Source organism: Anabas testudineus, chromosome 24 (assembly GCF_900324465.2).
Source record: "Anabas testudineus chromosome 24, fAnaTes1.2, whole genome shotgun sequence".
Lineage (NCBI taxonomy): Eukaryota > Metazoa > Chordata > Actinopteri > Anabantiformes > Anabantidae > Anabas > Anabas testudineus.
In genome coordinates this window covers 12,760,113-12,776,015 of record NC_046632.1, presented here as the reverse complement: position 1 = coordinate 12,776,015, position 15,903 = coordinate 12,760,113, and the positions used below count along the sequence as shown (strand labels likewise).

The following is a 15,903-nucleotide window of genomic DNA, read 5'->3' as shown; positions in this document are numbered from 1 at the left end:
GGCCAATCGCGTGTGAAGACTTACAAACCTGGAAACTTTTTGGACCAATCAGAGAGGGCGGAAGGTGGGCCTTGGACATGTGACATGTGAAAACACGTACGTGACGTCGTACAGTTGAACGAGGAGTGGCAGCTGTACTGGATATTTATGATCACAGAAAGTCACCGCAGTTGCCCCGAAACATCAGATCTCAACATGTTTTACCACTGGTGGTGCGGTAATCTGCGTTTACTCCGCTCAGCACGGCAGAGACAGCCACACTGTGACGAAACAGGTGTGCCTATATTTTAAGGCATCACATGTAGACCACATCTAGCATTGTCTCCTGCAGTCATGCTGTAATGATTTTAAGATTTAAGGCACCACTCATTTACTCATATATTACAATACTGTCTTTTTGCATTTCTAGTTAAATGGCAACTACCTTTCATTATCCCTGTAGTTCTGCACATAAACAAAGTTTGATCCAGTTTAATCTTATTACATACAGTATATCAGTGATTCATAATTTATAGTTGTAAGAAAACTATATAATAAAACTTATAATTTGCAACCAATGACAGACCACACACTGAAAACCATTTTAAATTTAATAAAATCTAACCACAGCAAATTTGAGTGAAATAAATACAAATAAACCAAGCAACATTCATTGGTTATTTTGTACATATAAACAACTGAAGGTAAAAAACAGCAACAAACAAATAATGCAGAATGTTTGGGTAACAGAAACAGAAAAGATAAATCCATGTAGGAAAACCTTTACACTGATTAACATATAAATGGCTTGCTTACAAACTGTTACTGAGCTGAGTTGATCTGTGACCACCTCATTTTCTAATATTAGTAAAATTCATAAGAAGAAATTACAGATGAGAACAAAATGTTTCTTTTTTTGCAGAATTTAAAAAATCTGCATCCATGGGAAAATTTTTTTTTTTTTGCAGGATTAATACCTGCAGAATATGAAGTTGTTCAATCTCTCTAACAACCTAATAAAGCTGTTTAACGGACCAACACTGCGGGCTCTTGCACCTGACACTAACGAATCTGAGTTGCCAGCTTTCAGCGAAAGACTTACTCTGGAACATGCAGAGTCATTTCTCAACAGTCTTCTTCAGGCAATTGCATTTGACATAATTAAAACAAAGAAGAGCCTCCCTAAATGTAAAAACGACTTTATCAAATTATCATTCAATCTAGACAAATCTGTATTCTAAGAGGTTTATTGGCCCCCCCTAAAATACCCCTTTAGCATCTTAGGTGAGTCAGTCCAGAGGTCTTCTTGTGAAATACGTAGAGATTTTCTTCATTGCTTGTGGTGAGCGGATTGTCTAGAAAAACATAAAAACAACAAAGGTCAACTGAAATATCCCTCGATAGCTAGAAAACATACAGTACCTGTACACATTAGTACTGATTAAGAAAGGTGGGCCTTTTATTGAAATGCAGTTATTTCTATCCACTAACTTCAACATTTTGTTCAACTGAAAGTAAAAAAAAAGAAAAATGTTTTTTGTGTCTCAATCATAGTTCCTGTCAAATAAGTAGAGTGGTTCAACATTAACTGGGTTTTCATCCAAATTCAGAGGATGTTGTAATAAATTAGCATCTTCTGTGTTAATTGGTGAGCTAAGTTAAGCTAAACTGTTACTAGCAGTAAGTTAATGTTTGCTGTGCGGATATGAAAATGTTTTTGATCTTCTCAGATAAGACTATAAATAAGTGAATTTCCCAAAATGTCAAACTATTGCTGTAAAATAAGTGCTACTTGACAAGAAACAGTTCTGTACTTACTGGAGAAGCTGGCGTCCTGCCTTCTTGTTTCTTAGAGGAACTGGGACTTCTTGGGGTATATGGGCTTCCTTGACCTTTCCTTAACTTCTGGCCCATCACAGACAACCAGTCCATCACTTTGGGGGAGAAATTCTCTTTGCCAGTCTGTTTTGATGAGGCTTGAATGTCCTCTGTGTGACAGTTTGTTTGTTCCTGGTTCTCCTGAGCAGTACAGCAGATACCAGATAGGGTCCGGCATCTCTTGGTCGCAGGGTAAAGTTCAGTGACACAGTCACACTCCTCTGCACCTTCACAGACCGTTGATGGACTGTCACTAGTCTCCAGTTTGCGTTTGACTCGATGGTCTGTGGGAGAGGAGCTGCTCGCCACACTCTGGGAACACAGGTTGAGCACCCTGCGTGGACGCGGGGTAATCTGACCAGGAGATTTATGGCTCGGGGAGAGCCACTGCTTGATAGAAGATGGTGTTCTCTGGCGAACAGCAATTGCCTTTGCATCCTGAGACTGGATAGGTGAAATGGTGCTGGAGGGTAGAGGCAGGTCAGCACCGCTGGGAGCACAGGAAGCCAACTGTGGTGAGGTCAGGGCTCCAAAGCTCTCTGTCCTCTGGGTTTTGGCAGGAGTGGCCTCAGCTTTAACTGAAGGTTCTTAACAACAACAGAAGTCTTTGTTAATTCAGGAGTCACAGAAGTAATATGACATAAGTTTTAATTAAAGTTTTTATAGGTAAATGGTAGATTAATGGTGTATTACATAAACTGTTTAAATTGATTGAAGGCTTGTTGAAATACTTACTTCTGGGAGACTTGGGCCGTGCCCAACCCACAAGATTGGCATCTCCCACTGACGACTGTGTTCCATCCATTTCCCGGTGAAGCCTCCAGATCCGTACAGTGTGGTCATCAGAACAGGAAGCAATCTGCGAACAGAGCAGTGGAGATTATACAGAGCCTAAATCCATCTTCCTGAACTATAAAAACTACTCAGCTTTATAGCAGGAAAACATTAAATCCTTTAACTCAATCCTAGAGAGGAAACAGGAAGAAATCTGTGTGGCTACCTTGTTCTGTCTGTAGATTTTTCATAGTTGCTTACCTTAGTGAAATCTGTTGGGCACCATGCGACAGATGTCACTTCCTCACTATGCCCTTGAAGCATCATGGGAGGTTGTTGAGGATCAGAGATCTAAAAGGTAAAAATAGGTTAAAACCTTATTGTCAAGATAAAATAATTTCCATCATATGAAGGGTGCATAACAAAAAGCTTACCTTCCAGACGTATGTGTGATTGTCACTTGAGCCACTGGCCAAGAACTGATCGTCTGGACTAATAGTAGACTTTATATAAAACGAGGAGTTCTTGTGGCCACTGAAAACTGCCACTGTGGAAGAAAACATAAGTCATTACTTTGATTGGGCAAAAAAAAACCCCACAACAACAAAAAAGACACTCAAACGTTCATATGTCACGTCTATCTAGTGGTCTAATTCTCCACACTTTGTACTATAGTGTTGTAATGTATTTCAAAATGGCTGCCTGGCTTGCAAGGGTTTCAGTATTAACCAATCAATTTGTTGTTGGTTCCTACTTTAGATTTTAATGTACTGAAGGTCTGACTGCTTTGATTAGGTTTGTTTTAGCACACAATCTGTATCTACATTCCCTGTGTATCTAACGTGACCCTGTTGCTTTACTCTCTGCTCCCCAGGAAAGTTAAAGAACACGACATTAGTTTGCAGCTCCATCTAGTGATGTGCAATGGTAACAAGATACCTACAAACTACTGTAGAAATACTTATTTTGCTTATAGTTGGGTACACACTATACTGTTATAGTGTAGGTGGTTCCTCATGTACCTGGAGTTGTTTTAATTCCACTGACATTGAACATGTAGATATTATCATCGGTGCAGTTGCACATGACGTTGGATCTTGTGTTGTCCAGGACAAGTCCTGAATAACCTGCAACAGATAGAAAACAAAATTCATCAAATTTTTCATTAAAAGCTCCAGGAAAATACAAGATACCAAGCAGATTGCAGAACTTACCCAGTCGCATGCGCATGCAAGAACCCGGGTACTGGTACGTCTGCAGTGGAACAGGATCCTGATGGTGTGCAGTGTAGTTCTTCCTCAGATCCCACACCTTGATTACTCTAGTTACCAGGAATGGAATACAAACTGGATCATGCAAATCTTTTCACACAGATCTCATAATAAAATGTTAGCAACAAGTAAAAGTAGTGTCTTACCCATCAACAGCCCCTGAAGAGATGAGGGTGTGTTCATCCCGAAACAAAACCACTGTGACACTTTGCTGGGTATCCTGCAAAAAAAGTAAAGTGCAAAGATCAGATATGCCTCTCTGGCTTTTATTTCACTGAACTTGTTCAGGTCAGTTATTAAGGAAACTCACCACACTGGGAGCCATTCCGCGCATGCTGCTCCGTCGCTTTTTTGTTTTAGAGGGTGGGTGTGGTTCAGCTTTGTTGTGAGCACCACTGATCTGTTTCACTTGCCTGTAGAAACCATCTGAGAGAAAAATATGATAGCATCAAACACTGACAACATTTAAGCCATTACTTTCTATCATTTTGCAAAGAAGACAGAGATACCACAAATGAATTTTGAATCAATACCTTTTTTGCTACACCTGGTGTCCCAGACCATAATATTCCCATCTCTGGCTCCAGTACAGAACACAGCTGTTGAACACAGGACAAAACAAAACATCAATATGGTGATATTCAAAACCTAGTACAACAAATACAGTTTGTACTTTTATATGACAACCAAATAGGATTTCTCCTATAGGGGTCATTTAGTGCCACACCAGCTGGGAAAAAAAGCCCAAAATAATCACCATGTTACCATAGCTCCTACATCCAGTGTGTGCCAGTGTTTGAGACAACAAGGAACATTTGACAAACCTTTCTCTTGTGGTGCAAATGCAACAGACTTGAGACTGCAGAGGTGACCCTTGAAGCTACCCAACACATCCCCTGACTTCACATCCCACAGCCTGGCCATCTGATCACCTGCAGCAGTCACCTGAGGACGATACATAAAGAGTTCACAGTTGGCTTCACAGCCAGCAAACAAAACAATACCAAATGAGGAATTACAAAGAAGCATAAGAATAACAGCACTTAAAATGAGTCAGTATAAATGGTACAAGATTACATAAAATGAAATCAATAAATGCATTTAAAGAAAAAAGTGAAAAGATGTCTTAACCCGATTCACAGTGGACTGACAGTATGGAATGACATGTACATACCAATTGAGGCTCTCCTGGTACCCAGGCTAAGTCAAAGACAGCATTCTCATGAGCCAGCCATTCTGCAAAGTTCACAAAAAATTAGCCATTTATATTTCCTGATGATGGACAGGCTAAATGAGACCAAAGGAGTCGCTACACATACCTTTTAGAAGAGGGTTTTCTCGACTCTCTGTGTTGTAGATCCTAACAATGCCTTCTTCATTAGCTACTGCCAGGATGTTTTGCAGGTCTCCGGCTAAGGAGAGATGAGAGATGAGAGATGAGGGACATGCCAGTTAGCTGGATAAATGACAGCAACCACTACTGTGGCTCAGATGTGTACCAGCTAATGATAAAATGCAGGTGGGTTACCAGAGGAGAAAGCCAATCCGAACGGTGGCACAGAGTCACCCAAGTTCCCGTAGGAGATGTGTTCATCATGGCGGACACACTGGTAGCCTTGCAGCAGAGAGCTCAAAGGATACGTGGGCCAAGGATCCACAGGGAGGGCTGTGTAGAAAATAGTGCGTTATAGGAATACTAAGACTCAGCTCATTTTAATTGTGTTGTTAGAGTCCCTGCAGGATATTTTTCTATTGATTATTAAGACAAAACAATGAAAGGCTAATTAAAAAATGACAGATAAAATCATTAGTATTAGCCTTATTGCACACCTGGAGTTACTGAGCCAAACATGTCACTGAGCACTTATGGAGCCTAGTTATTTAGTCATTAAGTGGAATGGTAACTAATTTAATTACGTGATCACACCATAAAACATGTAAAAACATGGCATTATACATATTAGATATCCAAAATAGTAACTGGACATGTATATGTATGTGACTACTATTGAAGATGGACAAAATGTTTTAATGCAAAACAGTAAACAAAATGTAAAGTGCAGTTTGATTATTCTCCCCTCCTCACCATGGTACAATACAATTTAGAAATAAAGCTTATTACTTTTGGTACTTTGGTAAATTTCCTGCTGAAGTGCTCTTGCTTAACCTAAAAATATAAAATGCTTTGATTGAAATAAGTTGTGCATTTTTCATAAATACATTAATTTAACAAACCACCAACTTCCGTGAGCAGGAACAGGAATAACTAGTTGCTTAACCCTGATCGGACCCACGCTGCTTTATTAATGTTAGATCAACTTAAGGTTTGTGTGCTCATTAAAATAAGCAACAGATAACATGAGATCCAACTGTAACCTGCAGTGTGTTTGCAAGTCTAGATATAAAACGGGATTTTTTTTTATTTATTTTTTTTTTTTTGTGAGGATATCTCTGTTAACAAACCACAGCTAAAGTCACTAGCTGAGCACAATAAACCCCACAGGAGCTCCGGTGAAGACTCACCGTTCTGCCTCCGTCTGCCCACTCCTCTGCCCACGATCGAGCGGAAAAGCATCCCCACAGTCCGGCTGGAGGTCTGAAGGTGTTAAATTAATGTAATAACACCGTGATGTTTGTCAGATCGTTAGCTGGTGGTCTTTTATTCCCGGGCTGCAGCTGCTTATCTTTCCCGCGAACAGATCGTGTGAACACAGCGACTGAATCCCCCGCTAAAGTTGCGTTGCTCTTAACCATTGGTGGAAACGGCGACTTCCTCACACACGACACTTCCTCATCCGCTTTCTCTGTAAAGTCTGCTTTAATCACTAACAAAAGAGTTTCTTTTGGGTGGCTCGTACATGTGCATGGTCCAGAAAAGGTCAATTATGAAGTGAAAATTATAGTTAAAGATTGTTTGATCGTGTCAAATATCAAACAAGCATTTATTTCATATTCATCTTCCTGTTGCAAAGATCAGTCAAGACAGTAGGACTAGGGTCACAGGGTGGTTCATAAAAACTATGCAGCATCAAACATGCAGTGATGATGGAGCCCGTATTAAGTAGAGTTAAGATATGATAGGTGAGTACATCATTAAATAACAAGTCCAAGTACATTCAGACATTTTCCAAATCAACATTTACCATTAAGTACATGTATGTGATAACATAAAAGAAGTCAGTATGCAGGATTCATGCCTAATCAGTGTTGTTATCTTATTTCATCATTATTACCTATTTAATTAAAAAGTTTTAAAATGTTCTGCAGTGGTGTGTTTGGTTAAGTTGGTTCTGTTTTTAATTGTTTTTCACAGGACTCTGGTATTTCACGCTGTAATAATGCATTATATTACACTAAATCTGTTTTGCATATAAAATAATTTTTAAAATATCCACTAATTAGTTTTAATTCAGTGTTTAAAAAATGTAAGAACAATAAAGTTTTGAAACTTGAATCTTTTGTTTTATTTTGAAAACCAGACCGGAAGTAGTGTTGCTGTAGCTCCCGGTTTGAATGTGTTGCTGTTGCTAAAGTAGTGAGATGCTAAAGGCTAGTGGATGCTTTCAAACCTGACGTTTCCGTAAAAAATATAATTATTATGTCGCTTTCAACAGCACGCTCATTTTTATCAGAGGCTTGTTATGGGGAACAAGAACTCGACGCCAATTCAGCTCTCATGGAGCTGGACAAAGGTGCGTTAGCCAGTATGCTAACGAGATAGCATACGACTTATTGGGCTTATAACGTTACTCTGATCTTGTGTGTTGTGTCCTCTCCACGTGCCGGTTTTGTTAATTGTTATTGAATATATGAGATGTCACTGGCTTATTGTTGCTAATTGACAAATAAAATTGCTTGATTTTCAGGGTTGCGGTCTGGGAAGCTTGGAGAGCAGTGTGAGGCTGTGGTGCTCTTTCCCAAACTCTTTCAGAAGTACCCTTTCCCCATCCTCATCAACTCTGCATTTCTCAAATTAGCAGACATATTCAGACTTGGGTATGAATGCTTTATAATTTGGTGATTACTTTAGTTATAACGCCAGTTTATTAGGTCTACTACAGTACATGTGGTAGTAATGAAATGAATACTAGTCTACCTTAGGGTGGAATAAAGTCAGGGCTGTACATGATTATTTTTATTATCAAATAATGTGTCAAGAATTTCTTTATATAGAGACTAATTTGGTCTGTTATTTCAGAAAACAGTTGAAATACCTATCACAGGGTATTTCAAAGCCAAAGTCAGTCATCTCTAATTTTGTCCTAAACACTCCAAAAACCTATAAAACCTCCAATACTCATTAGTAACTTATCCATGTGTATTTAGTGAAACATGTTTTAGTGTGGCAAACTTTGTTTATAGAAGGCTGTCCCTCTCTTTTCAGGAACAATTTCCTGCGCCTCTGTGTGCTGAAAGTAACTCAGCAGAGTGAGAAACACCTGGAGAAGATCCTCAATGTGGATGAATTCGTTAAAAGGGTGTTTTCAGTCATCCATAGTAATGACCCTGTAGCCAGAGCTATCACGCTGAGGTAATAATGTCTAATAAAAAAGGTACAATGTTGTACATGTCACTTGTTGACAAAGAATTGACATAATGTTGTACTAATGTATAGTCTCCAAGTAAATGAGTGTTAAATGCTTGCCATCATCCTGTACACTCTTGTTATGGTCATTGTTGTTCCTTCTGTTCAGGATGCTTGGTAGTCTGGCCTCCATCATCCCAGAGAGGAAGAATGCCCACCACAGTATTCGCCAAAGCCTGGACTCCCATGACAATGTAGAAGTGGAGGCTGCCATATTTGCTGCTGCAAGCTTTTCTGCACAGTCAAAGTATGTTTAACTGTTGCTGTATTGTAGTGCAATGCATAGTATGATGTTATGGATAACAAAACATTCATGTTTTTTATGCTGTTTCACATTTTCAGAGATTTTGCGGCTGGGATTTGTAACAAAGTCAGTGAAATGATTCAAGGTAAAACTTCAGCATTGCAGTAGAGAAACTGACAAATCAGATTTACAGGATGCAAAATTAAAGTAAAAACAAACTTAAAGATACACCGTGGACACAGACAGTGCAGTATTGTGCAAAATACTCAAATTCTTTTCTTAACTCTAACCCTAGGTTTAGACACTCCAGTAGACTTGAAGCTGAAGCTAATCCCAATGCTGCAGCACATGCACCATGATGCCAGCTTGGCGTCCAGCAGCAGAGAGCTTCTACAGCAGCTGGTCAACTCTTACCCCTCCACCCCCATGGTCATTGTTACCTTGCACACCTTTACGCAGCTGGCTGCCTCTTCCCTCATTGATATCCCCAAGCAGGTAGGGACCATGACAGAGCTGTACTGTAATTGGTTAGTTACTGTACCCACTTTAGCATTATTCTTATGACATAGACATGTCTGTCTTTAGCATGTGGCTGCTAACAGCATAGTTCTGTTGTTGTTAAAGTTTGCACTGTGGTATCTTCAAAATAAATTATGAAATAACTTTTTTGTTCCTTATTTTGCAGTTACAGCTCCTGCTTCAGTACCTCAAAGATGACCCAAGAAAAGCTGTGAAGAGGCTCTCAATTAATGACCTAAAGCTCCTGGCTATAAAAGCTCCCCATCTTTGGATCAGAGAAAACACCCAGGTAGAATTTTAGATGTTGAAAGTGCACTGAAGGAATTTCTTCATGCTGGCGTGAAACCAGTAGGTAATATGAATGTGTTCTTACCTACAGACCCTGTGTGAGTGTGCTTTGACTAGTCCTTATAACAGTTTGAAGCTGGGGATGTTGGCTGTTCTCTCTACCCTCTCTGGAACAATTGCAATCAAACAGTACTTCGGTAATATGACAGATACTTTTGTGCTTTAGAGGAACATTTTGAATTATGCTATTTGTCATGTGAAAAACTGGAACAATTCTGGACTGATCTGCATTCTGTAAAACTCTAAATTTCTTCTCAGGTGGATCTTCCGCCCCCCCTCGACTCACTGACCTGGTTAAACTGGCACAAGAATGCTGTTACCATAGCAACGTGGCAGTGGCTGCTCACGGGGTCATAGTGCTTTCTAACATTTCAATTTCCTGTCTGGAAAAAGGTTAGCTACCGTTGGTAATGTCATCCCAGTGATAGCTGCTGTTTATGTCAAAGCTCAGTGCTGCTACTAAGTGTATTTGTTTTCTTCAGATATAGTACAGCTGGAGCAGGACACAGTTTTAGGAGTGGAGTCCCTTCTGATGCTTTGCAGTCAGGACAGCAGCCCCAGTGCCCAGGCTACACTCAAAGTAAGACATTTTAACCAAAATGCATTTGACATAAGTTGGAAGAATACTTTAGGAAAAGAGCTGCATGTTGAACCTCAGTATTTATGGATAATTATTATTATTTATGACTAAGTTTAATTATTAAACTTTAATGATGATGAACATTGTGACAATAATACCAGCATATGCCACTAAAACATCTACTTCCTGAAAGCATATTGTTTCAGTTATTAAGTGTAACATAAATGTCAGCCAGCATAATCTTTACAATGTCACAATTATATCCTCTTTCTGTATTTATCTTTTTTTCCAAACCTAGACGGCCCTCACCTCGTTGGTTAAGCTGCTGAAAAGTCGACCACATCTCAGCCAGCCAGTTGTGGAGTTCCTGCTCGGCCAGCTCCACTTATCCTGTGACTCCTCTCGTGTTCTCATGTGCCACGCTCTAGCAGCCATCACCACCCACCTGCCAGTGCTGGGCAATGGCATGCTGGGTGATCTGGTGGACCTCTACAGAGTGGCCACCAGTCACTCTTCAACTGACAAGCAGCAAGAGCTTCTGGTGAGAGATGACTTGTCTGAGTCACCCTACATAGAATTACATACAACTAGGAGTGTAGAAATCTCCAGATCCATGATTCATGTCATAGCGTCTTTTATTTTTTTTCCCCAGAGTGGCAGTGGTGTTAGGAAAATATTTTATTTTAGTAAATTGTGAAACACAGATGACTTGCACTCATTGCTAACTCAGAACGCCCGACACTTTTTAAGGTGGGCTATATATTTTACCATACCGTTTACTATACCAATAGCAGTAAGTGTTTGTTTGCCAGCTTCTCATCATCGTTTTTGTCATTATTCACGTTCTCTCTGCCATATTGTAGTGGAGGTTAATTCTATTGTCGGTTAAGGATAATTAGGCTCTAGTCTGCCATGTTGTGGCTAGCCTTTGAAATCCTCAAAACGCTACCTAAGGGAGTATGTGAGCAATGCCTGTGCATAGAAGTATATCCCCAGCCTTAAAGTTAAACCTGTGCACAAAGGAATGTGAAACGTTCTCTTACTACAAGAACAGACAAAGTATCAGGGTGGTAGGTTTTTATGTTTTCATTATTTCCTTTGTGTCTGTTATTTTAGATTCTAACATTCATCTCTCCCACTGTGATTGTGTAAGGTTTCCCTAGCAACAGTGATTTTTGTTGCTAGCCAGTCATCTCTATCAGTCGATGTGAAGACTGTCATCAAGCAGCAGCTGGAGAATGGTGCTAATGGCTGGACCGTTTACCGCATCGCACGACAAGCTTCACGCATGGTAATCTTACACTGAACACCAACCAACATCAACTTAGTTCATCAGTGTTCTTGAAATATGTCATTGATGTTAGGACGTTTTAACACAACTCACTTGGTAGGCAGCTCTTGAGGGCCTATTGCATCTTTCAGGCATTAATTTAATTAGAAACATTTTCACGAGGATTGTTGTCAACTGTCCTTCGTGTCATCTGCAGGGATGCCATGAGTTTTCCAGTGAGCTGTACCAGAGCTTGCGGACCCGTGTGGCGTCAGAGCACTTTTACTTCTGGTTGAACAGCCTGAAGGAGTTTTCCCAGGCAGAGCAGTGTCTGAATAACGTGGAAGACGGAGACTACAGCGGAGCCATGAGCGCCATTGCAGAGGCCCTGCGCTCTTACCAAAAGGGCATCGCCTCCCTCACAGTCAGTTAACTGCCGGGCATCTGCTTGTCAAAAAACATTAGTGCTGCTACACTCTTACCAGTGACAGGATGCTTAAAGCTGCTGATAGTCTAGAGAGAGTTCCCACTGAAGCGGATTTCACAGCATCTCAGACTGTTAATGTATCATCTCACTTAATACCTCACTGTATCTTGTTAGGTCAACTCAACAGGACCTGTGTAACTGTTTAACTGTGTTTAAGTACATTTATCTGATTAATCCCTACCTCCAGGCTGCCAGCACTCCTCTGAGCCCGCTTACATTCCAGTGCGAGTTCATTAAGCTGCGGATTGACACCCTGCAAGCCCTGTCACAGCTCATTTGTACCTGCAACAGCCTAAAAACCAGTCCTCCTCCTGCTATTGCCACCACCATCGCCCTGACCTCGGGCAATGACCTGCAGCGTTGTGGCCGCATTTCCATGCAGGTAAAATGCTGGTATATAAGTATGGTTAATACAGGGAGGCTGACCTGCAGGGAAACATATTGTTGGTATCATATGATTGTTGTGTTGTTTAGAAAAGCCTTTTGTCACTTCCTCCCAATTCCTAGTTTATAATTCATAGCTGATGTTGTGTTTAATGTAATATATTTGGAGGATGTTTTTACTCATATTAATTAGGGTTTAATTAATGTTAGAAAGTTAAATAGGAATAAGTGGCACAGATGCCTGATGTTTGGTTGCCAGGAAGGATTGCTACAAATAAACTGAAGGAAGAGGTAAATACACTGTAAAATGATTCAAAGCAGTAGGCAACTTTAGGTTACTGTAAGGATTAGTGTATCCAAGAATAATAACTGCTTTTGCTATAATAAATCATTACTGTAACTCCTTTTTGCAGATGAAGGTTTGCATGGATGAGTTCAGACGTCTCGCTGCTCTCTATGCTGATTTACACCAGTCCTCGTTTGACGCTGACTATGCCACTCTTCGTAATGTGGAGCTGTATCCTTAAACATGCTTTACCTAAATTACATTAGTAGTGTTTTTGTTGCATCTGTGATTTCTCAGCTGATTTTGTTTTTTATGTCTATCAGCTTTCTTTAACAGTCTATTCAGACAACAACAGAGCTGTTTGCTTGTCTCCCATGTAATTGAAGCACTGATACTGGACCCACAGGCAGCCAGGTGAGAGCTGCAGTAGCTCAGCTTTTTAGAATTAGTTATGTTGCTTTTCTGAACTTCTGAGAACAACAACTTCTCCAGCATTTGAAAAAATGTAGATGTTATGTTTTAAAATTGTTTTGCACACATCCCCTGTAGGCAGCCTAGCAGACATTTGTCTAAAATATATTTACCTTTTTTGTTTTTGTTTCTAGTTTTCAGGAGTACGGTACCCTGGGGTCGGTCCAGACTGAGAGTGAATATGAGCGACGCATGATGTCAGTATTCAACCGGGTGATGGAGGAAGTGGAGGGCCTCACCAAAAAACATCCTCCTGTGTCATACTTGGTAAAATTAAAATGGAACACCTAGTTATAACCAAGTTTTCAAGATAGTTTTAAGATTATTGTGCTGCATTCATACTTAGCCAGTTTGACAGCAACAAATTTCTTATATTTTAAACCTGTTTTTTAAAATGTTTTTCAGCATACGAATTGTCTCTGTGACGCTGTCATAGCTTTGCTCAAAGTGCCGCTGTCTTTCCAGAGGTACTTCTTCCAAAAACTCCAGTCAACAAGCATTAAGGTAACTCGTTTTACAATCAGTAGTGTACCAAAACCAAGTATAAAAATAAGACATTGTGGCTCTTAATTGAGGTATGTGTTCATGGAAGATCCTCACGAATGACTGTGTGTGTGTGTGTGTCTTTATCATGTTCATCATGATTTTCTGTGACCTAGATTTCAAAATGTGTTGACATGCATGCACACAATATATTATTGTAAACACAATATGTCTCTAATTGGTTTGTTCATTGTAGCATATCGTACAAGGTATCCTTTAAAGAACTTATTTTAGTTCTTAAAGATATGTGTTTTACTGTTGCCAGCTCGCCCTGTCTCCATCTCCACGAACACCAAGTGAACCGATCCCAATTCAGAACACTCAACAGCTGACATTAAAGGTAGAGGGGGTGGTGCAGCATGGTTCAACCCCAGGACTCTTCAGGAAGATCCAGTCTGTCTGTCTTAATGTCACTTCAGTTCTCCAGAGCAAAACAGGGCCTGACTACAAGGTATGTAGCCTTCATCTAGTAGTAGTCTTTGACCATATAAGCAGGACAAACACAGCTAAATTCTTAGTTACATACCTTTTTGTTGCACTTTTGTTGAATTGCAGCAATGCTGAATGCTAATGTTCCTGTGTTGTTGTTTTCCCCTTTTTAAACATTCAGATCCCTCTAGATTCTAAAACTAATGAGATTGAGCAGCGGGTAGAACCACACAACGACTACTTCAGCACCCAGTTCTTGCTGAATTTCTCAATCTTGGGCACCCACACCGTTACTGTTGAGGCCTCCGTGGTGGACGAGAGTGGTATTGAATGGAAGACCGGTCCCAAGACGACAGTGTCAGTCAAATCCATGGAAGATCCATACTCACAGCAGCTCCGGCACCAGCTGCAGCAGGCTGGAACCCAGCCTGCCCCGCAGAGGGGTGCATTCAATCGCTTCTAGTACATGTGCCCTTCATGCTTTCTTTACTTTCAGAAACTGTTTTTGCACCGTTTAGTGTACTTGTCCTATTTTGTCTTGTTGAAACTGAACATGTACATATTTTTTGAATAATTAAAAGATCACGTTTAATTTCAATTCTGCACCCATAGTGTGATTTTCGCAAAATATAATTGACACGATGGAAAGGACGGGTAATGTCATTATTGCTATAAATAATAGTCAGCCTGTGGTTGGTCACCAGAAAATATAAAATTGCTTTTACTTCCTCACTATAATATTATTCCAATCTTATTTCGTGTGTAGTATTTTCTAGGACAAATTAGTATTGAATGTCCTTGGATTTGCAGTGTCATCTATTCTACACAAATGTAATAACATAGATGGCCATCAGGGGGCAGATGATGGTCATTAACTGCACATAGATATCTGAAGTGCACTAAATCTCTCTGATGTCAACACTTGTAATGTTAAAATTAAAGCATTTACACTTTTTAATTAAGTAGTTTAACTTGTTAATTTATGCACTTTTGCATTGTGACGGAGCTGTAGTCTTGTGTCTTTTTTTTATTATTTTCACCAACGCTCTATGCACCATGTTCCTTAAAAGCTTATATTTTAAATATTTTAAATTGTTGTAATGATGCCAACCCTTCACAAGCAGACAACTGTAAATGCACTGATTTTAACATATGGACCCGCAGTGATTTTGTAATCTGAAAATAACTTGCAGCCGTGAATTACTCCATGTGATTTAGCATGAAGTCATGCGATTTGGTCACAAAATTAGAAACCGGTTTATTGTTAGACTCCATCTCCATCAGCACTCAGCGTCCGAGTCTGCGCACTCCACGGCGTCAAGTCACAAGCAACACGAGTTAAACTTCCGCGCGGTATTTTCAAAATGAAAGCAGCTAAAAAACATTTCTACGTTTTTCTCAAATATAAGATAAGATAAGATATTCTTCATTGATCCCACATTGGGGAAATTCGATTGTTACAGCAGGTCAGTGCAACAGTAATGTGCAAAAAGAATGAAAGAGTGTTTAAAATGTGCAAAAATACAAAAGTAATAAACATTTTACAAGAATCATATCAAATATTGTTTTCTACAGGTGAACAACTATAAAGGGAAGTCTTTTTTTCTGTATTGGAAGTCGATTGGTTAATAGGATTTGGGTTTACTTGAATTTTCCAATCTGTGCACACTCATACTTCAAGTAAATCAAATCAGTATTTGGTGAATCCACCATTAAATACACACAAGATCCTGGAGAGGTTGCCACAGTTTTGGGGCGATAGAGTCTGTATGAGTGTCTTTAAGTAATCCCAGGCTGATTCTACAATGTTGAGATCAGGCCTTTTGGGACCACACCTGTTGCAGGACTCCTTCAA

The 15,903-nt window shown here is 39.8% G+C and overlaps 2 protein-coding genes across 4 annotated transcripts; one reads left to right on the top strand and one right to left on the bottom strand.

Moving 5' to 3' along the window:
* Positions 1-613: 613 nt before the first annotated feature.
* Positions 614-6,602, bottom strand: dtl (denticleless E3 ubiquitin protein ligase homolog (Drosophila)). 3 transcript variants are annotated; one of them, XM_026340769.1, is made up of 15 exons: positions 6,426-6,602; positions 5,431-5,568; positions 5,222-5,314; positions 5,077-5,138; positions 4,727-4,847; positions 4,436-4,501; positions 4,213-4,328; positions 4,049-4,122; positions 3,846-3,952; positions 3,654-3,758; positions 3,066-3,178; positions 2,893-2,982; positions 2,593-2,716; positions 1,798-2,444; positions 614-1,334 (listed from the first exon to the last, which is right to left on the bottom strand). In XM_026340769.1, the coding sequence occupies exons 1-15, from the start codon at positions 6,475-6,477 to the stop codon at positions 1,269-1,271; spliced, it is 1,974 nt and encodes a 657-aa protein (XP_026196554.1). In that variant the 5' UTR covers positions 6,478-6,602; the 3' UTR covers positions 614-1,268. The 3 variants fall into 3 exon arrangements, with proteins under 3 accessions (XP_026196554.1, XP_026196555.1, XP_026196556.1); XM_026340770.1 differs by having other exon boundaries at positions 1,798-2,435; XM_026340771.1 differs by having other exon boundaries at positions 5,222-5,287.
* A 797-nt stretch (positions 6,603-7,399) lies between these two features.
* ints7 (integrator complex subunit 7) lies at positions 7,400-14,645 on the top strand. Its single transcript, XM_026342016.1, has 20 exons — positions 7,400-7,594; positions 7,769-7,898; positions 8,287-8,433; positions 8,597-8,734; positions 8,830-8,876; positions 9,027-9,226; positions 9,417-9,539; positions 9,630-9,735; positions 9,857-9,991; positions 10,081-10,178; positions 10,477-10,719; positions 11,332-11,469; positions 11,666-11,872; positions 12,123-12,317; positions 12,733-12,836; positions 12,951-13,019; positions 13,211-13,343; positions 13,482-13,580; positions 13,885-14,070; positions 14,230-14,645. The coding sequence occupies exons 1-20, from the start codon at positions 7,501-7,503 to the stop codon at positions 14,509-14,511; spliced, it is 2,874 nt and encodes a 957-aa protein (XP_026197801.1). The 5' UTR covers positions 7,400-7,500; the 3' UTR covers positions 14,512-14,645.
* The last annotated feature ends 1,258 nt before the right edge of the window (positions 14,646-15,903 follow it).

Bases quoted from the DNA above. Each gene is read 5' to 3' on its own strand.
- dtl (XM_026340769.1), bottom strand. From the start codon at position 6,477: ATGCTTTTCCGCTCGATCGTGGGCAGAGGAGTGGGCAGACGGAGGCAG. The intron at 4,848-5,076 runs GTATGTACATGT...TATCGTCCTCAG, and splicing joins TACCAGGAGAGCCTCAATTG to GTGACTGCTGCAGGTGATCA. The intron at 4,329-4,435 runs GTATTGATTCAA...TTTTTCTCTCAG, and splicing joins CACCAGGTGTAGCAAAAAAG to ATGGTTTCTACAGGCAAGTG.
- ints7 (XM_026342016.1), top strand. From the start codon at position 7,501: ATGTCGCTTTCAACAGCACGCTCATTTTTATCAGAGGCTTGTTATGGG. The intron at 9,992-10,080 runs GTTAGCTACCGT...TGTTTTCTTCAG, and splicing joins AATTTCCTGTCTGGAAAAAG to ATATAGTACAGCTGGAGCAG. The intron at 13,344-13,481 runs GTAAAATTAAAA...AATGTTTTTCAG, and splicing joins ATCCTCCTGTGTCATACTTG to CATACGAATTGTCTCTGTGA.